At 42.2% G+C, this 27,988-nt stretch overlaps 1 protein-coding gene across 1 annotated transcript in view; it reads left to right on the forward strand.

Moving 5' to 3' along the window:
* The window catches only part of ANTXR1 (ANTXR cell adhesion molecule 1), a 168,795-nt gene that overhangs the window by 52,259 nt on the left and 88,548 nt on the right, over nt 1-27,988 (forward strand). Inside the window, exons 9-12 of the mRNA XM_054998427.1 lie at nt 4,760-4,820; nt 9,513-9,611; nt 25,039-25,108; nt 26,213-26,291. Of these exons, the coding sequence (XP_054854402.1) occupies nt 4,760-4,820; nt 9,513-9,611; nt 25,039-25,108; nt 26,213-26,291 (309 nt within the window). The remainder of the gene's footprint in view (nt 1-4,759; nt 4,821-9,512; nt 9,612-25,038; nt 25,109-26,212; nt 26,292-27,988) is intronic.

The following is a 27,988-nucleotide window of genomic DNA, read 5'->3' on the forward strand; positions in this document are numbered from 1 at the left end:
TGCTCCCAAAAGTTTTCTGTCGGCCATTTTAAGTAGCTCGGCCTTGCTGTGTTCTTGGAGCTCGATCTGTGCTGTGCTGCGAAAAAACTGCTAGAGATTTTTTGCTGATTTAGGGTAGTTCTTCTTCCCCCCCTGCATCTGCTTTCTCATAATATATTAAAAGGTGAGCGTTATCAGCTGTTTTCGGGGTAAAAAGGGAGGGAGAAGAGGGAGATCTTTCAATGTGCGTCCATACCCAAAGACTCCGACGCCACGCCCCCGTCTCCCAGATCCTAATGCAACACTCTAACCACTACACAACACTGGCTTTCAGTACTGAGGAGCTCTTTCACAAAGCTGCATTAGAAGCTCTCCTTGATGGTTTTTCAGTTTACTGCTGCAAAAAGACTGCGAAACTATTTGATGGTTAAAACAAACCTTGATTGGCAAGGATCATCATCACTGAAAGTATTGCCCACATTCTAAATGGGCTTCATTTGTCATAATGTTTGGTACATGATCCCTGATTGGCTAGACTTAAGGAGGAATAAAAAAAGAAAAGATGACATTGAAACGGCATAAGAGATGGTGGAAACAGCTGCAATCAGCCACAAAAAAATGTAGGATTAGGAATTATGCAGGGTAGGGGGACTGGTAGTCAGTCTGTGTGAAATTGCTGCTCCAAAGTGTACTTTATTTTTTTTAAAAAAAATTAACGGGGGGAACATTTTGCTCAACTGGCATGAAAGAGCAGGGAGGAGGTTCAAGGGCTATACCCTTTCAAAGTTTGTTATCCTAATACAAAATGTGCATTGGAGCACTGTTGTATGCAAACCATGTAACATGGAATTGCTTTTAAGTATTTGACTCAAACTGATGTGGATTGTGTCACAAAAGGCTCCCAGGTCTCTGTTTTAAGCAGCTAATTAAGTAACATCATGGAATCATAGGCCTGGAAGGGACCTCAACGGTCATCTAGTCCAACCCCTGTACAATGCAGGAAATTCACAACTACACCCCCCCCCATTCCCAGTGACCCCTCCATGCCCAGAAGATGGTAAAACACCATCAGGATTCCTAGCCAAACTGGCCAGGAGAAACTTGCTTCCTGACCCCAAAGTGGTGATTGGCATTACCCTGGGCATGTAAGAAGGGGCCACAAGAACTAAGCACTGATGTAATCCTTCCTGTCCTCTCTCTCATTATCAGCATTGCTGTCAGATAGCCATCTAGCCTCTGCTTAAAAACTTTCAAAGAAGGAGAGCCCACCACCTCCCGAGGAAGCCTGTTCCACTGAGGGACCACTCTAACTGTCAGGAAGTTCTTCCTAATGTGTAGCCCAAAACTCTTTTGATTTGATTTCAATTTAATTTAATTTAATTTCAACCAGAACCAACAGGAGAGGCTGTGGATCACTGGGAGAGCATCTTCATTGTTACATTCAGAAGGCTCCAGGTCAATCCCCAGCATTCCCAGTTAACGAAGGAACAGGTTGTAGGTGGTATGAAAGATCTCTGCCTGAGAGCCTGAAGCTGCTGCCAGTCAGCATTGATAGTATTGACCTTGATGGGCCAATGGTCCGACTCTGAGTAAGGCAGCTTCATGTGTACAGATGTGGAAAAGTCAGGGCTTTTTTTCAGGGGGAACAGAGTTTGGGAACCTCTTGAAAATGGTTACATGGCTGGTGGCCCCTCCCCCTGATCTCCAGACAGAGGGGAGTTTAGATTGCCCTCAGCGCGGAGGGCAATCTACGCTCCTCTCTGTCTGGAGATCAGGGGGCGGGGCCTCCAGCCATGTGACCATTTTCTCCAAGGGCAACCCACTGAGTTCCGCCACCTCTTTTCCCAGAAAAAAAGCCCTGGGAAAAGTTCTTTATCATGTTTCCTGCCCTTTTTCTCAGAAGATAACATAACCATACAGAGAAACCTCTGAAAAAAAGCAACGGAAAGCATTAACCTCCCCTTCTGTGCCTGTCCTCTCCCCTTTCCCTTCACTAGAAGACAGGAGCTCAAAGATACCCATCCTACAGAGTCCCTCTCAGAGGGAGAGCTCAGTCCATTCTTGTCCCCAGTCCTCTGCAAAAGATGACAAATACCAGATATGTGAGACACCGACCCATCCTGCCCGACCCCCAACAGGACAGAAGGTTAGTCGTCATCCCCCCCTCCCAGTATCTCCATCCATTTCTCCCTTTGAGAAATAAAAAACAGGCCGGAACATTGCGAGTGAGTCCCACACAAGAACTTGCTTACGCTTCACGCTGTCTTTATAAACTCTGTATGATGGAAAGTTCTGTGGTTTGAATTCCGTTTTGAAAATATTACTACAAGATTTAGCTTGTCAAAAATATCATGGTGTGACCATGCTCTCTCACTTCCAAACAGTGAAAAATTCTACAAGCAGTGTTAGCAATGAAAATGTGCTTACAGATTTTTTTTGCAACATTTTGCTTTATTTATAAATTTACACGCAGTGGGGGAAACATGCTCTCCAATGGCATGCAGAGGTTTCCCCAGACAGAAACTTGGGCAACCCCCTCCCCCAAGGTTACACTTCCAGTTTTGGCTAAATCTTTGTTTCAGATCTGAGCTAAATGTGATACTTGGAATTCTATAAACAATGCTTCTAGTGGGTTTCCCTCTATTAAATAACAAGTGTAAGGCCACAGCCGTCAGTGGAATCTGCTCCCTGCCTTACCCCCATGTGTATGCTTTTTTTTTTTTTAAATTGGAGAACACCATTCACAGAACTCCCAGCATCCCATCTGGTCTGGTGCTTAGCTCTTTCTTCTTCATTCAGCCTATTTCTCCTGTAAAACTGCTACTTCTTCTCCAGTGCCTCCCCACACAGGCCACGTCAGCAAGTGAATTGCCCATTCAGGAAACTCTACAGCCATTTAGAGTCTTTCTACACAAGACATCATACACGAGTTGGATCAAATGAAAGATCTTACACTTGTTCTCCCATTGTGGATACACATGCACTGCTAGGGAGACAGAGTACACTTGAATATAAGACCACACAGAAAGTAAGTCACTTGAGCATCTCCGTGTAAGATGTCTTGTATAGAGAGACTCTTAGAACTAAACTACACAGTGACACTGGCACATGTTCTTGTCGGGTTTTATGATTTTACCTGGGAACTGTAATTTTAAAAGAGCCACGGGGATCAGATTGCTGATGATTCTCTCACTGTTTTTGTAATACAAAGAGTTGGAAGGGAGGGGGAAAATGAAAAGAAGCTTTTGGCTAGTACCCTTAACTCCTTACTTGCTGAACTACACAGTCTCTCCCTCTCCCTCCCCCCCCCTACTCTGGGTGGAATATGCTAGGTCTTAAAATAAAGAGGGGGGAGGAGACTGATGGAGCACAGTAGGAGATGTAGTCATGTAGATATGTGAGTCCAGAGCCCTGAAGGGCTTTGTTGATATTTGCATTCACATAAAAGCGTACATGCATTTTGGATCTTGTGTCACAATTTAGTGGTGTCTCTCTTCTTTCTAATTTTACACCTGTTTTATGCTAGGCTTATTTCTGTAACTGCTTCTTTATTTTTCTCTCTCGCCTGCTTTATCTCTGGCAGTTCCTGTTTTTCTGTCTGGACCAGACACCTGCCACTCTCTTTCAGGTTCTACCTTTACTTCCTATGGTATCAGTTGCTTAGAAGAACCTAGGGTTGTTTTTTACTCAATTCCTTGGTGTATGTACAAGCCCCGAAGCCTCTTTTCATCTCTGGAGACTTTTAAGAGGATATAGAAGATGTAATTCCATCTGCACCTTTTACAGGCAGGTATTTAGGCAAATTGAAAGGTGATTGCTGTTATCGGTCCTTTCCCTTGTTTTCCCTTGGAAAAAGAAGTGGTCACAAATGTTTTGATATAGGACTTGGGTATTTTGCTGTAGACCTGACTTAAAGGCTACATGTGGACATAATGAACAAACCATAATTTATTTGTGACATGAATGAACTTGAGCCCCTGATGGCTTATAATGTTCTACAGGGAGAGATTTGGGTTAGTGTGGGAGGGGATTTCTGAATTGCTTTTCTTCTCCTGTTTCTGTGCTCACCCCTTATGTGTAAAAACACAATTATAAACTAAACGATTGATAGTTTGTTGCCCCCAAATCTAAGCTGGCTGCCTCATGCCACCTAGTGTTACTGCCTAGTAACCCCCCAAGGAATGCTGTCATAGTTTCAGGGGTCTGTCTAGCAGACTCCATATACTTCCCACACAGACTCAGCTCACAGGTGACATTTTATACATGTAGACTGGAGCTGTCCAATCAGCTTTCAAGCTGGCACCTCACACAAAAGAGCTGTTTGTACTTTACCACATCTTTATTTCCAAGTTAGTAAAGTTGCCTGTTTAGTAGAACCACAAAGAAATGTGTGTCAGTCAAGTTATTAATAACTGCAGAGTAATCTAACTTACTAGCTGGGTGAGACATGGTAAGCTATCCCTCTCTTCACACAGCCCAAGCCACCATCTTTATCCCCCTTGGGAAGCTGGTAGCTGGCAAATGGTCCAGGGAATTCCAAGCACCTGCTCAACATATGTTGGGGGAAGGTAAGGCACTCTTTGCCTTTGTCCCAATATGTTACTGCCACATGAAGAAGCTAATATTGCTTCTGCATGAGGAACCCCTGAACAAAAAAAAATCTACTAGTTTCGTTTAATTTGCCTCGGTATGATTTCCTTGTATGAATAGAATTCTGAATTGCACTGAACAATGTCATCAGAATTTTTCTCTTTTCCCCTTCCTCCCCTGTAACCTCTAGATTTTGAAGAAATCCTGCATTGAAATTCTGGCTGCAAAACCTTCTAGTATTTGTGCAGGAGGTGAGTTTAAAATGGATTCTACCAGCACTCGTTGCCTCATACACATGCACTTCTTTTTTTTGGTTCCTGAGGGAATGCAGATGCTGGAGTCAGCCATCTTCCTGTTTTTCTTGGGAAATTTTCCAGATAGAACTTGGCATGAAATACTAGAAAATTCCATTGGTTATATGTCTGCTTCTATGAAGTGATCTTGATTTGATCTATATTAGAAATGTATTTCTGTTTTTACTGTGGGACATGAAAGGCTGTGGAATCTCAAAAATCATCTATCAGATTTAAGAATTCCCATCTATTGAATGAGTTTGTCATTCAAGGACCTTTCTTTCATACTTTTCACAATCCCCATATGCCTCATTTCTTACTCCCAGATCCACAGAGAGTTACAAATATGATTCCAGCCTCACATTTTGGTGCTGGTTCTGTTCAAATATTTTTCCCTTGAGAAGAGATTGGAGGTGGGCCATTAGGTCATGTATTTCCTTCCCTGCTCTTCTCATTGAGGGGACAAGTGAATAACAAAATGGAGACATCTTGCTTGGAGTGGAAGTACTCATTGTGCATTTTGGAAGCCCTTTGGAAGCCTTTAAGAGGCTTCACATAATAAATAATAAGCATATTGCAGTGCCGTAGCACTACAGATATCTGGTCAATAACCAGGGGAAGTTGAAAGGCTCCATTGAGCCTTGTGGAAATGCCTTTTATGCTCTTGGAAGGGATGCATTTCACAATGCATCTTGGAGACCCAGTGTGGTGTAGTGATTAGAGTCTCAGAGTAGATGTGGGAAGCCCAGGGGTAAATCCCCACTCTGCCATGGAAGCTCACTGGCTGACCTGTGACCAGTCACACACACTAAGCCTTACAGGGTTGCTGTGAGGATAAAGTGGAGAAGAGGAGAATGATGTAAGCTGCTTTAGGCCCCCATAAGGAACAAAGGTGGGGTATAAAAGAAGTACATAAATAAATAAAGACCAAGAGGGAAAAGGTTTCACGGAAGGGTATATCAGTTATAGAAGAAGGAAGGGAAATCGCCTTCTGATGAGATTGCCTCATCCTGTAATTATGTTTCTGGTACAAAAACACTGGAACCATTTTTGCTTTGGAAAAATCTCCATGAATTGCAGTTTGTAAATAGATCTTGATGTCCCACCTTTTGGTTCTTTGTTGGGAGTTACTAAAATGCATCACCGTCTGGTTGAATGGAGAGATGAGACTAAGCTCGTCAGCAACAGAGTTATTCGGAGTTCTTCATTTCTATCATTTACTTACTATTGATTTTGAAAGAAAACTTAGAGCAAATTCACATTTTAACAGCCATCTGATATACTGTTTTATGTATTTATGTACTTATGTTTTCTGGTTTTTAAAATCTGTTTATATATGTATATATATTTTAAATGCTCATTGAACATTTTATTGTACCTCGCCCTGAGCCCATTCGCAGGGAGGGTGGGGTAAAAATCAAATTAATAAATAAAAATAAAAATAAATAAAATAAATAAACTCATCCTAAACTTTCCTGTGACCTGCCTATTTATGCAGCAATATGGAAACAGTCTTTTTGTTAAACCACCCATCTATTATGATACCCAAATTTGGAAGACTAAGGGTCCTGGTCCCTGTTAACCCTGTCTTAGAACCAGCTTTTTGTATTAGGCTGTTGAGCAATTTAAAGATCTTTTTGATTGCACTTTTTAGAAACTGGCATGTTCGACAATACATGGCATGTTTTTAATTATATAGGGCTTTTCTGGGTCATTTGAAAGAGAGAATTTAATAAATTTGAGCTATAACCCTGTGTAAACTTGTCTGGAAAGTCCCGTTGAACTCAATGCACTGTACTTCTTGGTAAAGATGCACAGGATTGGTCTGTAAAGCTATCGTTAGTTGTTGGAAAAGCCCATATTTAATAACCTCCTTTTAAAAAATCCCTATTTCAGTAACACGCCGCAACAAAATAATTTCAGAAACAAAAAAAATCTTAGCCACGCTGACAAATTTTCCTCCATTTATTAAAATTTGCCCCATCTATTAATCAATTACATTTCAATTGATTAAACTGCTAACTTAAACCAGTCTTTGTAAACTAACTTTTATTTATCCTATGACATTGTTTATTGGAATGTCCTTGATACTGACTGTGCTAATCTCACTCTGTGTAATCCACCTTTGAGTCTCAGTGAGAAAGGCAGACTATAAATGACAATAAATGCGAGCAAGCAAGCTTGCACCCTTGTTTTTATTCACAGGACTCAAGAGACCCTTTAAAGGCTAAACTAGACATGACAGAAGCTACCAAGTCTTTCTCATGTTTGTTTCTGGTCTTTTTATCTACAAAGAATTTCCATTGGAGGTCCTGATTTCCCTGGTCCTTGATCTGAAGGGAGGATCCTTTTCCATTTAGGAGGTTCTGACTAGAACTGGGGCAGGGCAGGTCCTCATACGTACCCCTTGAAATGCTTTTCAGTTGAGTTGATTCACACATTCAAGTGCCAGACACCAAGCACAGATAAATCAAGTGCCGTGCTGTGCTTGCATGTGTGACCCAGTTTCATTGGCTGTTTTTTGGTACTAATCCAGCAATTGCAGTATGCTTTGGAGGAGTTTCAACATGCCTGCAGCGCTTTACTGTCAGACATTTAGTGTTGCTGTGTCAGCAAAGCAGTGTTGGCTAGTGCAGCATACACAAGTGAGTTGGCAGGGTGAGGGATAGTTCGGGAGGAGCTGAGGAGCATCCATACTGCTTCTCTGTGTGAGGAGCTTTAAGTCCCGAGGAGCAACTGCAAACCCTGGGTTTCTGTAGAAGGGAGCAAGTGGTGATTGGCTTCTCCTGATCACCTGACTCCTTGGCTAGAAGAGTTTTGTCAAAGGGCTTTGGTCTTGAAGCATCGGCAGTCCCTTCCCCCAAACCAGTTATCCTAGAAAGGCAGTCAGATCTCTGCAGACATTGAGATCTGAGTGATGTTATACAGACACAGGCAGCAGTTGGGAGTTTTCTGCTTGCTTCTCCTGATGGAGCACCTTCCACTTTCCTGTTACTTTGCATGCTTCCTTGAATGAGCTCACTAGCCTGCAGGGATAAATTTGCCTGGCTGATGTGAAGCTGATCCTTCTAGGACAAAAGAAATTGGGGCTTGGAGCAAAGCCCAGATTCCTGAGTCAACTTGTATTCTTTGCACAGCTATAGAGCAGCAGTCCCCTGAGGTGTGTGCTAAGAGTCGAGGCAATGAGTGGGCGGTTGTCTGTTAAGAGCCAGGGAAATGGTTGATTCAGCAGAAAGGGGGTCGCTTTTGCTGCAGAAGATGTTCAAAGTGATAACGCTGCAGTCTCTTGATTGCTGGTTCATTTCAATATGTTTAGTTGGGTGCATTTGAAATTACAGCGTTTAGAGAGCAATCCTAAACGTGCCTTCTCGGAATCCTGTTCAGGTCTATGTAATGGAGCTTACTCTCCCAAAAGTGCTTTTATGGTTGCATTTTTTATTCTCTCTCTAGAATGTTTTCTTGAGTTCATTTCACTCTGCCTTTCTTAGCCATTTGTCTTTTACTGTAAATAGTTCTATAGATCTGTGCAGCTGCTGCAGAAGGCCCTGGACTGATGTATTTGTAGCATTCTGTCTGCTTCTGTATTGCTTCACTCTCTCTACCAAGCAACAGGAAGATTCAGGGCAAAACTAAATGTGACAGCATCCACAATTCCAATCCGTGGACACTGCCACCATTTTAAAGGGATTTAAAAAGAGTGTGAGGACCCGATCCTGATCAGGTCTGCAGTGAGACACGCTGAGGTGCTCTTGTTCCCACACCTTTTCAAGTGCTGAAACAGCCATGCAGGGATGGGGGGTGGGGGGACAAGAGCACCTCAATCTACCACAGTGTGGCCCCCGTGGCTTTTTAAAATCCCTGTAATATGACATCTTTGTCCGCAGGTCAGCCCCATTGATGCTGTAACATATAGTTTGGCCCTTTGAGATAGCTGTTGGTTGGGAGGTTTGTGACTTTTAAAATCGCTGTATATTTTGCAAATACGGACATTGAACATAGGAGGCTGGCAAACCCCCAGACAGACTGTGCTAGCTTTTAAAACTGCATCGGGGCTCATGAAAGCCAAAAATTGGGTTCCCCTTGTAACACTGTGTCCCCAGTTCCTTCTTGCTGCCCCACTACAGAAAACCCACTTAGAATTCTTTGGAATTCTAGGTACAGGAGCAGAAAGGTAAATGTAACAAATGTAATTCTTGCTAATTATGCAAATAAAGATGAGCTGAAACAAGTGTGCATTACAAAATTCAACTTTGCAGACTTTAAAATTCAAGCTGTACAACAGCTGTAATAGCATCTGGGACTCCTTTGCAGAATGTGAAAAATAACTTTAAGTATCAATGGAAAGGCACTTGGAACAAACATTATCTATTACTATCTGTCCTCCAAGGAGTTCACATGTTCCTATTTTATCCTCAGAACAACAACCCTGTGAGGTAGGGCTAAGCTAAGAGAATATGATTGGCCTAAGGTCATCCAGCAAGCTTCATGGTGGTGTGGAGATTTGAACCCAGATCTCCCAGATACTAGTTTGAGTCTCAAAATGCTACACTACGTTAGCATTCTCCATCCATGAACAGAATTACTTTAAAATCTTCATTAAATATTTACATGGGAATGGTGAGAATTCAAACAATTATTTTTGACTTCCAGAGTCATTCCAAGTAGTTGTGACAGGAAACGGATTTCGACATGCCCGCAATGTTGATAGAGTCCTCTGCAGCTTCCGAATCAACGAGACGATCATTCTCAGTAAGTGGCTTGTTCTGGTTCCTGGATTCTTGGATGGGTGATGCTTGACTCTGCTTTCTGTCTTGCCTGCAAAAGAGCTTGGGTCCAACTGTCATCAAGGAAGTGTCTGTGGATCATCTTGAAGAGGTGTTGAGTACTGTTTGGGAGCACATTTTGCCACAAGTTTCCTGCAGAAGGTGGCTGTTCTGTTACCCAAATAGGCGATCTCCTAATTCGTTGGGAGAAAGAGTTAGCTTTAAGGAGACAAGTGAGAAGGATTCTTCACCTATGTTTACAGGGTTATTCCTTTAGAGAACCCTCAAATAAGCCAGACAGATGTTCAACCAGAAAGGTTTTTTTTAATTAAAGAGAAATAAAAGGGCAAACATACAGAAAACCACACATAGCACACATACGAGGCTAACTAAGGAAATCAGACAGGGAGAAAGCAGTTTTGGGGAGGCAATAGTTACCAGTCTCAAAGACAGAGAGCTCCATGGAAAGGGCAGCAAAACGACCAGTGTTTCACAAAGGAGAGAAGAAACTCAAACAGATTTGGGGGCTTGTGGATGGATCTAGAATACACATACACTCAATGGTAGCCAGGGAGTCCAGTTATAGGGCAAAATGCTCCCGGGGGTAAGCTGACATTTTCGTCCCAAAACAATAACTTAATAGGTTATCCAGAGGTTGGACAATAAGTTGGGAGAGGTTTGATGGGTCCTATCTGAGGTGGACTATAGGTGAAAATGGTGCTTGATGACCTTTTGAGCACTACTTATGTACTACTACTGGAATATGTTAACAATTCCAGTAATTTCCTGAAAATTCGGCTTGGGTCTTGCACTGTTTAACTTGATATGTAGAGGATTTAGAGCTGTCTTCTGAAATAAAAAAACAACACCTGTATTGGGGATTAGTTGCCAATTCAAAATGGCAGGAACTCTGCTGTCTTCTTTAACACTTTGTAAGTTGTCTGAATTAAGGGACTTACTTTCTGTTTTACAATAAGTGATTGGTTTGGTGTCTTGGGGGAGGCAAGAATAGACACTACAGCCCTTCAAAATAAGAAGTATGTGGCAACTTGGCTGTTTGAAGGGATGATTCTCTCAACTGCTGACAGGGGTCTGGTGTCTCTCAGTAATAAAACAACCAAATTTCCTGCAAAATGTAATAATTTAATGATGGCGTAGTAGGAGTGAGAAAACAGGCTGGAGGCCATATCATGTGATTAGACCATGGATAAATGAAACCATACGTTATAAATCTGTGAATGCTGAAGGTCTACAGTGCTTGTGAAACGGTTTTGTTTTGGTAATCTGCTGCTGAGGAGTTACACGTATCCATCCTTACTTCCAGAGAGAAAGCCAGGTTGTTTCCAGGGCATGGAGAAGTCTCACATGCGGACCCTGCATACAAGAATCTTCAAATCCCCCCGCCCCCTGTACATATGAGAGAGCTGCTGTAGCATAGTAATTAAATGGTTGGGCTGCAAATCAGCACTCTGCTGATTTGTGTCCCACTACTGCCATGAGCTCAGCAGGTGGCTTTGGGTAAGCCACTCCTCTCAGCCCCAGCTCCCCAGCTGTGTTTTAGGATAATAATAACATTGACTTTGTTCGTGCTGAGTGGGGCACTAAACTGTCTAGAGAAGCAGTATATAAGGGCAGTTAATGTTGTTGTTATTGATGTTGTTGTCGTTAGCATGGGTTCTTGTATGGAGATAGTGGCAAGGCCTCTAGTATGACATCTGCCTCAGGCAACATAAACCTCCTCCATGGGTCTGATGGATGCATGTGGAGTAGGGCCTCTGAAAAAGAACTATTAGGCAGAGTTGTATGGTTAGTAAGGGGTCCTTTAGGGGTCCCTCATTCACATACCATTTAGGGCTTGAGGGTATGTGAACTGATCTGGAAACTAACTGGTAGCTCCTGGAGTTTTGATAAGTTTCTTATCATTAGTATTTGTTCCTGTATTTTACACTAATTGCAGTTTCTGGACCATCTTCTAAAGCAGCTCCACTTAGATCACAATGAAGATGGCCAGAGCATGAGTCCCTGTGACCAGATCTCTCTTTCCAAGGACGGCTTAAGTGTTCCCAAAACTGGTTAAAAGTTCTGCGCTTCACAGATGAAGTGCTAATTTTCATCTGCGGATATATGGATCTACCAGCCTCCTTGAGCTGCAATTGAGTACGTTAGCAACCCTATAGACAGAGTGCAACCTTGTACACAGGCTGAATCTCAGCTCTTTGCAACCAACAGTACCTCATTCTTAGGTGTACTGGGCTTCAATTTATTTGTCCTCACTCAGCCCATTCCTGCCACCTGGCATCCACTCCCTCCCAACACTGCGAAAAGTATCCATGAAGATATTGCACTAAAATTCTTTCCTGGCAAAAATGAGTGAACTTTCATGTTGCCTTCGAGCTGTGCTCCATTCTACCAACAATACATTTGGCCAGTTCCAGTCCTACATTCTTGAAGGGGTGTTGCTTGCAACTCTTGGCTACAGCAGACTTAAGAAGCAGAGTTAATTCACTTAGGAACTGATAGGAACCTTATGCGGGCTGCATTGTACAGGTTGGTTCTTTTGGTCAAGCTTCCCGCTCTCAAATTTTGTCCAAGGAAAGTGATATGACGCTGGGCTTAGATTAGTTCCATTGAGAGGCTGCAGGGAACAGTAAATTTTTTCCAAGTTGAGCTGATTGAGCATATTGATTCATGATTATTGGTAAAGAGAGGGAAGGGGTCAGGGGGAATCTATTTTGTAACATTTAAAATTCTACCATGAAAGACAGAGAGAGATTAAAATGCAGAATGAAGACAGATGTAATGTTTTTAGGCAATTGGGGTCACTCTGGAAGCTCTCCCCATGCATTTGGTCTAAAGATACCATTCCTCTCCAGGACTGCATACACACATTCACAGCTGGATTGTTTTGTACATACAGAGTAACTTAGGTGCAAACTATTTCTCTAGCACAACGTTAGCAAGCATAATATCCAATTACATGTGAATGTAGCTTAAGTCAGCCTGTGAAAAAAGTTTGAAGGAAGACTGCTTCATGTTTATTGCTCCCCCAGCAATAACAACAGAAAAAAACTGTTCTCAACACACACATGCGCGCGCGCGCGCACACACACACACACACACATTCATTAGTTTAAATAAGAAACACATTTCTAGCTGTAACTCTTTCCCCCCCATCCACTTGTGATGAATTTCTCATGGACTGTACACCTTGCCCTCCCTGAAATATTTCAGGCAGATAGGAGAAAGGCCCTCATTTTATAGGCAAATTTAAAACCCTCATGGCATGAGGAAAATGTAATAATGGTCTTATGCATTCTTTTCTAAAGCCAGGGGTGGGGCTGTATGTTAAAACAAAAACAGAGTAAGGGAGCTAACCCGCCTTTCTTCTATGCCTTACCTCACTGCTGGCAGTATTGTTCCTCATTTTTCTCCCAGTCAGTCTCTGAGGCCAGAAGTGAGCCTAGTCAGGGGGGGGGAGGGATGCTGAAAGAAACGGAGAACAGCAAAAGGGGTCAGGAGTTAGCTTCCCTCACCTGCACATTCCTTTTACGTTTTCAAAAAAGGTTTCCAGGTCCAGCTTTCTTTATACATGAATATTAGAGAGCCTATTTTTTTCTAGGCTCTGGGGGGTGGGGTAGGCAGTTTCTATCAGGGAAATGGCATGGGTGCTTTGAAATGAAATGCAAGACATCAGTAAATCTCAGATCCAAGTAATTTTAGTAGCCTATACAAACTGTGATAATGGTTTTAATTGTTTATTAGTCGATGTTTGGTGAATTGTGACGGCCTATGGCTATAGACAATAAACTCTTTTGATTGAATCTAATTACTGATTTCTCATCTGGTTTGATCCCGGGCTGTGTGTCTTTCTATCTGTCTTGTGTTGCAGCAGTTACATATAAAAACAGCATAGCAGATACTGCCTGTGTCCCGGAGGGCTGCAAGTATTTGCCTCCACCGCCCAAAATCTACAGTACTGCCTGTCTGTATGAAAGCAAAATGCTTGCATTTATCAGACAAGCAAAAATAATGGAGTGCATATCCTACCACTGCATTGAGCGAAATTTACTTATAAATTAAAATATTTAATATATGTACAAGTAGATGCATGCATGAATGTTTATATAGTGCTGTTTTTTAAGAGCAAAAGGCAGCTTGAAGGGCAGGGGGAGGGACTAGAGTGGCAGCTGAACAAGCATTTAGTTCAGCCATACACGTCTGTATTTTTAGCTTGAGGGGCTGAGACTCAGTGGTACAAAACCTCCTTTGCATGCAGAAGGTCCCACATTCAGTCCTTGGCATCTCCAGTTAAAAGAGTCAGGTAGCAGATGATAGGAAATGCCTCTCCTTCAGACCCTGGAGAGTTGCAGCCAGTCAGAATTTCTCTGTGAGCTGATCTCTGGTCTTATTCAGCATCTATCTCCCCCAGGGTTGCCAATTCCCAATTGGGAAATCCCTGGAGATTTGGGGGGGCGGGATAAGAGTCTAGGGGAGAGGAGGGACCTCAGCAGGGTATAATGCCATAAAGCCCATCTTCCAAAGAAGCCGTTTTCTCCAGGGGAACTGATCTCTGTCATCTGGAGATCAGTTGTGATCCCGGGATCTCTTCAGACTGCACCTGGAGGTTGGCAGCCCTAATTGCCACCCTTAGTTATGAAAAGGGGCAAGAAGAGACTATAGGGCACTGAAGTTCCACCTTCTGGCTCCTGGAAACCTCACTCAGCAATTCCTCTGACCCCTCAGATTTCCTCAGGTATTGTCCACAAACTTTCAATCATTTCTTTGGAACTATAAGGACTAGAAACTTGCTTTTGTTTTTGTTTTTTAAAAATGAAAGCTGAGATTCTTACGACATTGATTTCTACAGCTGCCACCAACACTCTGGCAGTTCTGTGCTTGAGTGGAACCATGGTGTGCATGCATTCTTGCCCTCCTGTCCCTGGACTACAAAGGCAAGGCCCCCTAACCTATAGCATTTCATCTGAAGGAGGAAGTTTGTTCCTCCCCTTCTTTCATCAAAGTAATTAAGAAATATATCAATGAGTGCTGGGCTGAGAGTAGCGGAGGCATCCCTGTCTACTGAATATCCTGACCATAATGACTTAACACACCATTTCCAGTATGGCTTCCTAGCCAGAAGTGTATCCACGTCCTTTCGTCCATGTGGAATTGTATCCTAAATCCTTACTGAAAATAAAGCATATGCTGTTGATTTTTAAAAAAATTACTACAGCAGAAGAATCCATTAGGGAGAAGATTCTTTCCAGCCTTCTTCACCATCTATACAAATAGCTAAGCCTATGACATAACTGTCTATATTATTAGTTTTCCCCCACTCTTTCTTTACCCTTACCCTCTCAGCTGTCCCGCAAAATCTGTCGTAAGTAGCTTTGGCTCTCTGAACATGTACGATGCCTCTATGCAAAGCAGGGAATTATAGCATGGTTTTGGTATGGTTTTCATCACAGCATTAGCAAAACACTCATTTCTCATTTGTTGGACTCTTGAGCAGGCAATTCTGCTGGCTCGAGAATGTAACAGTGGGTGTCTCTCTCCCAGCATTCTTGCTTCCCCACAAAATGAGTTTGAGTTCTTTTAAAAGGGGCTCCTTTGCTGGAAGGAAGATTCTCTTTTGCTGTAGTTAGAGTAGGGAAAATATCTCGGCCAGAATAAGCAAATATTTCTGGATGGAATGAAGATTTCCAAGGTATTCTTCCTTGACTTTATATTAGCGATTGAACACCCACTATCAAGGAACTAGTGGAGATGTAAGGAAAGGATTCATGGTCTAGCAGTCTTTAAACTCCCTAAAACAACTGACATTTGAAAAGATAAACAGCAACAAAGCAGGGACTCTAGCGGGGGAATTTTGTATAAAAGGGAACACCCAGATAGTACCTAGATAATCCAACTTTCTTGGGGGTTGGGGGGGGGGGGGTCTACAGATGCATTGCTACTGAAGTCATAGTCTGTTGCAGCAAAAACAAACAAACAAAGGATTTTATGATACTTAAAAGACTATCTGATTTAATGAGTTTTCATGGACTAGAGCTCATTTCATACCATGGATGAAGGATGGATTGTAGCCCACGAAAGTTTCTGCCGCAATAATCAGTTAGTTTTTAAGGTGTTAGAAGAAGGCTCTTTTTTGTTTCAACTGATCATAAAGACTCTTGCCAGAAATTACTGGGGTTGTTCACCTCTCACCCACAATGGCCAGGATTGGAATATTATGGCTTCTGAGGCTGTGGTGCATTGCTGCCTGAGTAGGGTTGCCAACATTCAATTGGGGCCTGGAGTTCTCCTGGAATTACAACTGATCTCCAGACTGCAGAGATGAGGTCCCCTGAAGGAAATGGCAGCATCACAGGGTGGACTGTATGGAATTACATCCCTGCTCAGTGTCCTCCCATTCCAAACTCCACCTTCCCCAGGCACTGCCGCCAAATCACCAGGAATGTGCCAACCCAGAGTTGGCAGCCCTATGCCTCAGAGACCATTAAGGGGTGAGGGAAGGCAAACTCTGCACCCTCTTCCTGCTTCTCTACTCCAAACAAAGACTCTGAAACCTAAACTGGAGTTCTGCCCATTTCCAGGGGACTGAGGAGTGGTGGAGCAATCAGAGTGCTTACATGGACTGTACATTAGAGAGAAGGGACTGTGAGCTTGAACTGACATCTCTTAAAGACCCATCCCAAACGTATCCCCTTTTCTGGCAATGCTTTTCACTGTTTGTCACTTCTGAAATCTGGAAAGCAATTCCAGACGCATGTTTGGTTTCCAAACATAGTTTTCCTGGAAGGAATCAGATGGCTGGAATTATGCAAATCGATTAAAGGATGTTTTGTTTGTTTGCACCAGAAAAAGAAGAGAAAGAAAACAACTCATGTTTATGATGAAGCAAAAATATTTTTCCAAGCAAAAATATGCCCCCCCCCCTTTCAGCTAAACCTGCACTGCATCCCCTGGGAAATTCCAAAATTGAAAAACCGTCTCAAGAAGAGCAGATTTAATGCAAGAAGACAAACAGAAATCTTACGAAATATTCTCAGAAAGTGGAAACACAAGATCTTGAGTCATTACACTGATGAATGAGACCAATTGGGCAAAGGAAAGGATAAGTTAGGGGAGCTGTTTGGCAGTTGGCACCAAAGATAGAATTCTAGAACCAAGATGAAGATCATGCTCAGATTCACTGGCAGTAGGCAAGTTAGTGTCTCTAAGCCTCATTTTCCATCCTGCAGAATAATAATGGAAAAGATAGTGGCTTTGAAATCCTGACTGTTTATTTCTTCAGATATTTTTACCTCTGTACACAATGGCATTACATGTTCAGAATACTTTACTGCAAAAGCAGGTGGTGCACTATGCAACAGTGATGTTTTCAGCAAATTGGGCATCAGCTTGCACATCCGGTGGTGGTGCTTATCTCTAAATGATTTTTCAATAATGGTCTATACCCAATTCGGACGTTTCCTGTAACAACAGGCAGCGAAATCTTGGGTGTTTACAGTACCTTTTCTGCTCATCTACTTACTCTACTGCTTCTTTTCTTGAAACACATCATGTATCCACATATGCTCTGCCTTGTTGTGGGAACTGGCAGTGCTTAGCTCTCCTGTATGCACTGAAGTGGCACCAGTCATTTCTCTTACCATCTTCTTTCTAAAAGAATCAATTCTGTAGGGAAATGTGCTTTGGTAGGCAGCAATTATACCTTTTTGCAAACAATCACAGTTTGTATGTTCTCTGTTTTTGAAACTTTTGAAGCTTATAAATTTGGAAAAGTAAACAAAGTACAAAAAGATTGTCCTTTTGGTCAAGCATGAATGGATAATTTCGATGATACCACAAAATCTTAATATCCTATAATGTGTAAACCAGACTCTCAAAATGCTAGAAAGAGTTTTTATCTTGTTTTCCTGAAGCCATGGGAGTGTTTTATTATTTTTTAAAAATTTGTGGAACTATAAAAATTAATGAACCAAGACAATGTTCTTAGGCAGTCTTCCAGGGCTTGAAAAACATGCTTGCTTTGCCATCTCCTGGAATGATCTCAGCACCTCTGAATTAGCCAGGCAGTGATTAGTTCACAAAAGGCTGTTGCAAGGTCTTGAATTCTGGACACGTTTTTTGCCTCAAGGATCACATTTGAGTCACTTGACACCACTATGTATGTGGCCCTTGACCCCTTTAACAGTTTTCAGGAGCTTCAGCCCCCTAGCTGGTGCTGCGGTCTGCTGAGATAATGCTCCTGTCCTGACCAATGGTTAAGTGACTTGAAGGTTGGATAGAATGTTCCCACAGCCTGGATGTGGCCCTACTGGACTATAGTTTGCCCACCTCTACTCTGCAGTTCTTACTTAAAGCCTGAAACAGAAAGATTCAAGTCCAGTAGTACCTTAAAGGCCAACAAGGTTTTCAGGGTTTAAGTTTCAAGAGTCAAAGTTCCCTTCTTCATATACAAGTAACAATGGAGATCCTGAGCCTTTATATCCTAGTTGGAACCTAGGAGGGGTGCTGCAAAGAAGGGAGTCAGAATGCAAAGGTACAATGCTAAACCTGTCGCCAGACATTATGTCTCCCCAAAACTTATTCTGCCATGAGGCACAGGCGGGTGGTACTATGCTAGAAGATGGATATTTGTTCCTAAAAACAAAACTGTCTGGACAGAACTCTTAACCAGTTCCCAGCATCATTTATTACAAGATTCTCTGGATTCCAGTATGATCACATTGAGTAACACAAACAATGGATCTAACAAAGGTCATGTAGAACTCATTCAACAGGAAATGGAAAGCAGATTATTGGGATTAAGACTGCTCTTCTGGATTGTTTACCAAAAATCAAAGAGGTTCTTAAGGCCAAAGGTTAAAAAGATATTATGATTCTGCCAACACAGCCAAGATACTACAGCTTGTTTGTGTTTTTCTGTTGCAATGAGACTTTGCTTTAAAATGCTGGTGACTGACAGCTGTTCAGGACAATTGTTTTTTTGGAGGGGCTGTAAAATGGTGTGGTCAGGCACTTGTCCCCCAGAAAGATCTCAAATGGATGCTGAACATCCTGCACAGTGCTTGACAATTTATATAAAAACAATAACTACTATACCTTATTGTATCTGTTTTCATTGAACATCCCAACTATTAATGATATTGTATTTTTGCTGTAGAATGTCCTAGCTGTTAATTATATTGTATTCACTTGTAGTATGTAATCCACCTTGGATCTCAGTGGGAAAAGTGGATTATAAATAAAAAATAATAATAACAATAACAACAAATATATCTATATCTACATACATCCACACTCTTAACAGCAAATCTGTCTCTGGTTTCTTAGTAGTGGGAGAGGCTTCTCTGTCCATACTCAGAGGCACATTCTTCATACGTTCCCTATGCTCTGGCATTGAAATGTGGGACTGAGGTTCAGTCTTGGATCTGTTGAGCCCAATGGAGAAAGGTCCAGAACTGAAAGAATGTCATGTATGATGGTTAATTTCCATCTTATTTTTGTTGCTCACACAATTTTCTGTGGCTGCAATCCTAAGGACACCTTTGTGGGAGTAAAGCCCACTGAATTACAAGGAACTTACTCCTGCGTAGACCCATTTAGGGTTGCTCCTTACCTCGCCCTAATATCCTTTCATGGATCTCAATACATGAGAATCACATTTCTTTGGGAATGACTGCAAAGTCAGTCGTGAGTTTGAATAAACTGAAGCTCTATCCAGTCAAGACTGAGTTGGTGCTGGTTGATGGACTTGTGCTAGATGGAGTCTCACCTTGAAGAACAGCTTTGTAGCTTGGAATTTCTCCCTCGGAGGCAGAGGACATTTTGGGTGATTCCCACCATCCAATCAGGGAGGCAGGAACTAATTTTCTTCCTCTTACTGTCTGTTGAGTGGGACATCCTCTCTTCAGTTCTGTTCCTGCCTCCAGGGAAAGCACTTCTTCAGCAGACTACTCTGCTGCCTTTTTTCTCTCTATCTCTTATTTACCTTTCTTCTTCCTCAAACCATTCTTTACCTTACTCCTTAGTCCTTCTCCCATTTCCTCTTTTTTTACTCCTCTTGCCAAAGAAAGAAAAGAAGAGGACGATATGGTCTCTAGAGAGTTATCGGACTTTGAGGAAAGCTTCATGGAGGAAAGTATGGGCTGTTCCCACAGAGCCATCTTACCGGCAGTGGAAACAAGCCCAGCCAGCACCAGCATGCCTCTTAGGCTGCACGGTTCCCCGGTGAAGAAATGGCCTTGGAAGAGACACAAGCCTCTAAAACAGCCCCATCTTTCACAGAGGGAGCTTGTGGTCTTTGAGCACCTGGAGGAACTCAATTTTGGCAGGAAACATCAACGCGACGAGTGATTTCCTGCCTAATCTCAAAGACGCGCTTGTCAATCTTTCGGCGGGAGAGACACGGCAGAAACACAATCCAGACACCCAGAGCTCCAGCCGACAAGCCCAGGAGGGCCATGTAAGTGTCCCCCTGAGAGTGTTACCTCCAGAGTTCCTGTTAGCAATTAGACTGACTATGAGGGAGGAAATGCTGTCACTTTGCTAATCAGAAGCACCTTGGCCCAGTACTACCTTTGGATAGGCAGGGGATTACTGTAACCAGAAGCGTGTGCTTTTTATCTTTGGCAAGTACATGTCTCTGCCTCTTTCCGTACAATAAGAGCCTGGTCATTGTCTTGCACAGCACTGGTAACTTCTCAATTTTATTACTGTAATGTTCCATAAATGGAGCTGCCTTCAAAAACTGCTCAGAAAGTTACACTGTTTGAGCATGTTGCCACTAGCTTTTGTCCAGAGTAGACAGTAGAGCATACATCATGCTAATTCTGTACAAATGTCATTGGTTGTCTGTTCATTTCCTTGTGTAGGTATAAGGTGCTGGTTTGATCTTGGATCCAGAATATCTTAGAGGGATGTCTTCCTCCCTTCCTCCCTCAGTTAAGATCTTGAGGAGATAGGCTGTTCCACATGTTTCCAACATGCTTCCAACAAGAATGGAAAGACTATCCTTCCCTAGAAATAGGAGGGAGGTGTTTTGGTAATGGTCCTTGTATTGTGGACCTTCTTCCTGGGGAGATGATCAGGCTTACACAGTTGTTACTTTCAGAAAACAGTTTAAAAAGTTTAGCTTCATCAGGACTTTGAGACTTCTTGAGGTTTACTATGACAGCTTTTTAATTGTATAGTATTTTTTAATTGTGAATTTGGAATTTTTAATTGTGGTTTTATGATGTTTATTTTAGCTAAGAGACTTTGGAGACTTTTTGGAAGGGAGCCAGAGTAGCAGCCTGGAAATTAAAATATAAATAAATAGACTGGTGCCTGTAGTGATCTGGAGCCACCCTTCTTCGACCTGAGCAACTTGACTCTGTCCTAAAACCCCAGAATACGTCAAGGGAAGAGATGCTCTCATTCTCTTCCATGGCAAGCCTCCCTGTGGAATGAAACGAGTGGTTTGAAGTGGAGACTCTCAAATGTTGCTAAAGAAAAAGCTTCAGCTTGCAGAACCAGACTTTGTCCCAGGGAGGGGGAAAAATAACCCTCTGTGATAAGTAGGGAGCCAGAAAGTCATTCCGTGCAATTTAAGGAGAGGCGAGATGCTGATCCATTTTATGCTGGTCAGGGATGGAACTGGAGGAAAAAAATGGAGCAGAGAGAGTTCTTGTGGCATCAGCTGTCTGGCCAATTTAAAGCAGTGCATGCAGTTTCAGAAGCCTGCATGGGTTTTGCAAGACATCCAAGCCAAAGTGGTCAAACTAAGTCCCACCAGCCATATTGAGGTTTGTATACCTCTAATTACAGTGCGACTTCGAGGTTTATGATGCTCAGTTGCCTGCAGCTCTGGCACGACATGGATGCTGAGAAGGAGAAGTGACTGCATTTAATAAAGCCAGCATGGTATACTGGGTAGAGGATGTAGAGTGTTGCACAGACCAGGGAAGGCTGAGCTCTCACCTATTTCGCTTGCTAGTCTTGGGTGAAGCAAAGTCTCCCAGCTTGATCTACCGCATAAGATTGATACTAAAATAATTTGGGTTAACTTTGTGTGCCTTGCTCTGAGCACTGTAGTGGAAGGATGAAACAGAAATGTTATTTTTTACATTCCTTATTTCTGAGTTCATAGAAAAAATATATTAAAATAAAACCAATGCAGTGATCCTACAAAGATCACAAAATGAATAACAGACTACCATTATTTCCATAATAAATCTAAAATTTTTACATGATCTTCAACATAAGCAGTATGCTTTAGTGATATCAAGACTTAAGATTTAGTTTTCTACCAAGTTTTATTAAACATAGTTGTTTAATTCTGGTTAGTAGGTAGAAATGTTACGACTATATCTGTGCCATGGGGAAGCAAGTCTATAATGAGGCTTCTTTGATATGCTGGTTAGAGTGTTATACTCTGACACAGGTTCAGATTCTAACTCTTGATGACTTTGGGTCAGTCATTCTCTTTTCCCAACCTTATCTCAGGGGGTTGTCATGTGTATGAAGAAGCAGGGAGGGACCATGTAATCTCAAGTGAGCAGGATAAAAGTTATAGTGTATATTTTATGTTTTATGTTTGTATGTTTACATGTTTTGAAACTGAAATATAAAATATCTAAGTAAACATTCATTTTAAGACTTACGTACTATCTATTGCTTTAAATATGTGCTCCTGTGTAAGCCCTAGAATTGCTTATGTTCTGTTCCAGCATTTCTTCAACTCTATATTGGATTCTTGCTAATATTATGTCTTTGTAAGCTTGTGTTTATTTACCCTATGGCATTGTTCATGAAATTGCCCCGATACTGACTGTACTAAGCTCACACTGTGCAATCCGCCTTGAGTCTCAGTGAGAAAGGCAGACCGTAAATGACATAAATAAATAAAATAAATAAAGAGCTACGGAATTCTTGCTAGTGGAAGAGCAGAAATAACCTTCAGTGGTAGCATTTGAACATCATTGTCTGAAATGGGCTCTGGCGTTTCAATAAAGCCAATATTCAATAAATATTGCAGAAGAAACTCTGAATCAGTGGTGAATTCACAGGCCCTGGTGAAGAGGTGTGATTAATAGGCTAAAGTTTCAGTAGCAAAACCTGCTCTTGGGGACCTAAATGAGGTTCCTTTTAATTTAAAGATCAAATACTAACTTTTGGAATCTTATAGTTCCTTTTTTGTTGAATTTCAAATGCTGGCACGATTTAAGTTTAGTTGTAGCATAAACCTATATAACCGCTTCCTTCTGGTTGTTCTGTAAAATGCAGGAGTAATGCTTAAACTGGTATAATCCTCACACCCTCTCCTCAGGATACTCTGGGAACTGTGGTGTAGGAGTTAGGGAGTGCTGGACAAGGATCTTGGAAAATACCCATTCCGCCATGAAAGCTCACTGGATGGCCTTAGGCCAGTCACTCTGTCATCTTAACTTATCTCACAAGTTTGTTGCTATAGTGATAAAAAAAGAAGCTTCCATTCAGCAAAGCTTGCTGACAAAACGATTCCTGCCTTACTATACACAGAAGATACTGTCATCCTAACTCACAAGTGGACCTCAGGAGAGTACTCCGTGCCTGCACCACAAACTGCTTACAGTAAACTACCAAAAAACAAAAGTCCTCATCTTCATCAAAAAATATTGAACTCATAGATGGCAAATAGAGGGCCATAATAGCAAACAAACCAAAATCTTTAAATATCTTGGAATAGTCTTCCAGGCATCTGGGCATTGGAGAGTTTAAGATGCAGAGTGCCCACAGAGCATCCTCCACTATTCTATGATTCTGCTTCACAAAAGGTTCTTCTTTTGTCCCTGCAGCAATCAAAGTCTTCCAAGGAAAGGTTATATCTCAGCTCTTATATGGCTCCCAGCTCTGTGTCCACAAAGAGAGGCACTCGCTGGGAGCAGTACGAAAGATCTTTGGAGTCCCACAGTGTATTCCAAATGCCCTCCTTAGATTAGAGACTGGCTAAAACTCATCTTCAACCCGATGGGTCTAGCACCTTTGATTCTTGTTGATAGTCACCACTCAACCTAGCAAAGAGCAATTGAGGGGAAGCTCCAGGAGCATGGTCTTTCCCTCCAAGTCTTATTGCATCTTGGGTACCAAAAAGCAAAAGAAGCAATCAAACAGTGGCTCTGGGATCATGCCCTACAATCAGATAGGGCACAGATACAGAAATACCCAACAATTCTGCAGTATGCCAAATGCTTCCAAACAGCAGATTATCTTATCCTTTGAGATCTCAAAATATCGGAGAACCTTTACCCTTGCACGCTTCAAAGCTTTACCTTCAGATCTCCTGGAAGGCAGATACTATCGTGTTCCACTCCCTCAGCAACTCTGCCCATGCCATACAGGGAAAGTAAAGTCTTGAACATGTTCTGCTGCACTGCTCATTCTACAGTATCCTCCGATTTCATTATATAGCTCCAATCTTTTCAGCTTTACCAGGAAGATCTGAACATTATGTCTTCCTCCTTCTTGCAGACTCTTCCCAGGAGATAACTAATAAATTTTGCCTTTAGGTGTGTGGGATATGCAAGTAGTTGACTGAGCCTCAGTAACTTACTTCCTTGTTGGAGGTATCATCTCTCTGTTCCCTTTACAACCTGTGCCCACAGTTCTGTGCTTGTCGCTCTGCATGTGCCCTCCCTATTCTCATTGTTTTTTATTCTATTCTTCTTTTACTCTCCAGAGCTGATTCTGTATTGAAATAAATTGACTGATAAAAATGAAAGGACAGGAAAATGATCTTGTAAGCCACTTTGGGTCCCCGTTGAAGAGAAAAGTAGAGTATCTAAATAAATAAATACTATGAGGGCTAGGCTAAGGATTTCTAACAGGGAACTGTTAGTTGCCAAATTTCCTAGGATTTGCTGGAGGAAATCAAAGAGATTACAGGGATAAAAATTTGCAACATGGATACACCTTGTGCACCCAAACCAAGATACGTGGGGGAAGCTCTGAATCTAGCAGTTCTGACCCTTCCTGTTTCTTATGAGGCTCAGGAGGTAGCTGTATGCTGGCAAAGGCTTTCATCTTCCCCTTCCCTGCTACCTGAGTTTGGGGAGATGCTTGGGGCTGAATGTGAGACCTTACGTGTGCTCCATGGCTGAGCATAGCATTAGCATTCACAGTTTCATTAAGCAGTCAGCTTGATTTTACCCATTTTGTAGAAACCGTTTGCAGGCCTGTGACCCTCTCCAGTCTGAAAGAGATGGCATAGATATAACACTTTCAATTGTATGGGGCAATTTAGTGTATCACTTAACCGATTTGAAGCCGCTCTGGGAAATGACAAATAGTGGGATGCAAATGCAGTATGTTGCCATTGTCTCCTGCACACACTGTGTTGCCAAATCCTTACCACTTCAAACCATCCTCTCTGCTTCTCTTTCCAGATGAGAAACCCTTTGCAGTAGAGGACACCTATTTACTCTGTCCTGCTCCTGTGTTACAAGAAGTTGGCATGTAGGTTTGTTTAATAGAGCAATTTTTCTATTTTGATTATTTGTTTTTTCTTAATGTTGTGTTGTTTTTTGTTTTTGCACATGTCCGCTCAGAGATTTGATGTTGGATACTTTTTGTCTTGATGGTAGGGTTGTCAAAAGGCCTGGAGAAAATGTTGTGTCTCTTAAAGACAGGATTAATGAGTGGAAATGGACTGCTGAAGCTTTTCTGGACATGAATAAAATTAACTTCACCTTGTAAATAATGTCCCATTAAGCCTCTATTAAAGGAACAGGGCGCTTTTTTCTCCAGACCCTAATTGATGGCCTTATACTTATAAAAAAGAATCCCTTCGAAACTAGAGTTACCAACAGTCTGGAGGGAGGAAAATGTCCTGTGCCTTTAATAGAGGTTTATTTACCAGGTGATGTTATTTACCTCTATGCTATGAAAAGCTTCTACTGCCCATTTCCATGCATTAAACTTGTGTTAAAGGGACAGGTCTTTTTTTCTCTAGCCCTGTTGGCAACTCTGTTTGCAGCTTCAGCTGTAGCTTGTGCCATGAATGTTTAAATTATTCCACAATATTCCAGATAAGTGCACTCTACTGAATCCCCAAGTTATATGAAATGGAACCACAGCCCCGCATCTGGAAAGGGGGAAATCTTTTTACAGCTAGTTTATGTTAATATGGGAAACCTGTGCATTAGAGCTCCTGACCAGTAAGATGCTTCCTTGTGGGAAGAGAGGGCTGGGGCCTCATGGTATTTGTTCATCTAAAAATACGCATTGATCAGGGGAAAGCAGGCCAGCATCCAGACAGACAGCGATAGTCTTTAAACACCATCAGTTGCTCAAAAGCAGCAGCATGCCCTTGAAGACCGTTTTCCTCCTCCCTGCTGTTCAGAAGGAGGTTCGTTTCTTCATAAGCTGCACTGAAACTCCCCAACTGTGTTTGGTAGCTTGCAGCCTCAAGCCATCCTGGGGCTTTAATCAACTATACAAACGTCCAGAAAGAAAATGAGAGATTCGTTTGCCACAATGCGACAGCACGATTATTATAAAGGAGACTGTGCGTCCAGTCCCATCTTGGGAAGCAACTTCACTACCGTTCCCTCTTTTCAGGCAAGCTGCTCTTCAAGTCAGCATGAACGATGGCCTCAGTTTCATCTCAAGCTCTGTCATCATCTCCAGCACACACTGTGTAAGTTATTTGCTTTCCTTTCCTTTAATGGCTTTATTGGACATAACTTTAAGCCTAGTTATTTGCTTAAGTATCTGCCTCTCAGTATAACCATGCCTAAAAGTCGGTCATCTGCTATAAAGGTCCACTTCTGCTTTCCTTTATGCGTAACTCAGAGACTTCCTATGGTATGTTTTCAAGACCTGGCTTTATTTTCGGAACGTGTGTTTCTGTAAAGGTTAAGCAGGACATCTGTGTTGTCAGGCACTGGGGAATGTTTTGGGGCAAACTGACCCTTCACAAAAGAAATGGGATCCACTTGAACTCAAATAGAACCAGGTTGCTGAAGCTTACAATGAAAAGATCACAGGGCAGGTTTTAAACAAACTCTTGGGGAAAGCCAACAGGAGTTGGAGAGCATCTGGTTCAGCGTAACACATCCCTGATGGTTTGGATAATCGAGATGAAGACAGGTTTGAATTTGACAATGAGAGGGTGCCAGGAAATAACAGCTGTTTAAGGAAACCAAAGGACTGGAGGGGAAAATGTGCATACTTGGAGAAGGAAATAAAGCATAGATATACAAAATGAAACTGCCCAGGACTTTCCTGGACAGTGCCATGGAATAGGGAACATAAAATTTGCAAACAGCCATGAAGCATCCCCAAAGAGAGTACTTATTTTGGCACTATTCTATCTAATTATATTATCGGCATTGCTACTACTTTACTTGTCTAGTACTCTTACAGTGAACTTCTAAGCAGAGTTACTCCAATCTAAGCCCACTGAAATCGCTCTAGGAACTGCTGCTGGGCCCCTATGGGAGCCAGCTCCTTAGAATAAGCCCAGTGAGAGATCCATCTCGGCTGGCACAACTTGGGGATTTCTCAGCTTGAGCTGGGTCATTGCTGCAGCCACTGAGGGGGTCTGCCAGAGGAGACTAGCCTCAGGGTGGATGGGTGGGCAACAGAAGGGATGCCCTGCCATGGCCCTCTGTCCTCCTTATTATACACAGACTGACCTAGATTCTGACCAAGAAAGTAAATGTTCTGGCCAATTTTGGATGTCTGGCAGGCCAATGCGGTCAAGCAGTAACCAAGTAAAACTTCCCTTGAAATCAGTGGGTGTTTCACCAAGGAAGGGCAGCCAGATTCATTTTTTTTCCTTTCCAGGAGGTTTTTTTAAAAAATGGCAAACCTCAATTATTGTCCCGTTCCAAATCTGTCCAACAAAATTGTTTCATGTTGTTATGTGGATTCTAGAAGGAGGCCAAATTCTGTAATACCCTGGTAGTCAGTCTATGGAGCTGCAACCCCCAAAAGTTAATGCCCAGGAATGATAGAAAAATGGATGTGTCGTCATTCAGTTTTAAGAACACATTCTGCTAAATTGTTCTGAAGCATCAGAACAATTTAGCATCAGAACCAGCATCCTTGGGATGATCAATCTGTGGGTTTTATTTCCAGAGTTGTCACAGACGTCACTTTCTGCTGTGCTTTGCAAAAGTGAAGATTCCCACCCCCACCTCCACCCCCCGTCAAGTATTCCTTCCCTCAAAGTATTTAAAATTTCACCTTAACCCATCATTAAGTTGTGACAAAGGTCTTCTTTACTCATTATCTTCTGGTAAGAAATCTCAAGTCTTGAGCTGCCTCTCTTGTTCTCCTCCCTTTGGCTGCATGATCCTAGGGGAGAAGGCAAGGAGTGAATGGACTGGG

This window comes from Eublepharis macularius, chromosome 14, assembly GCF_028583425.1.
Source record: "Eublepharis macularius isolate TG4126 chromosome 14, MPM_Emac_v1.0, whole genome shotgun sequence".
In the NCBI taxonomy this organism is placed as follows: Eukaryota; Metazoa; Chordata; class Lepidosauria; order Squamata; family Eublepharidae; genus Eublepharis; species Eublepharis macularius.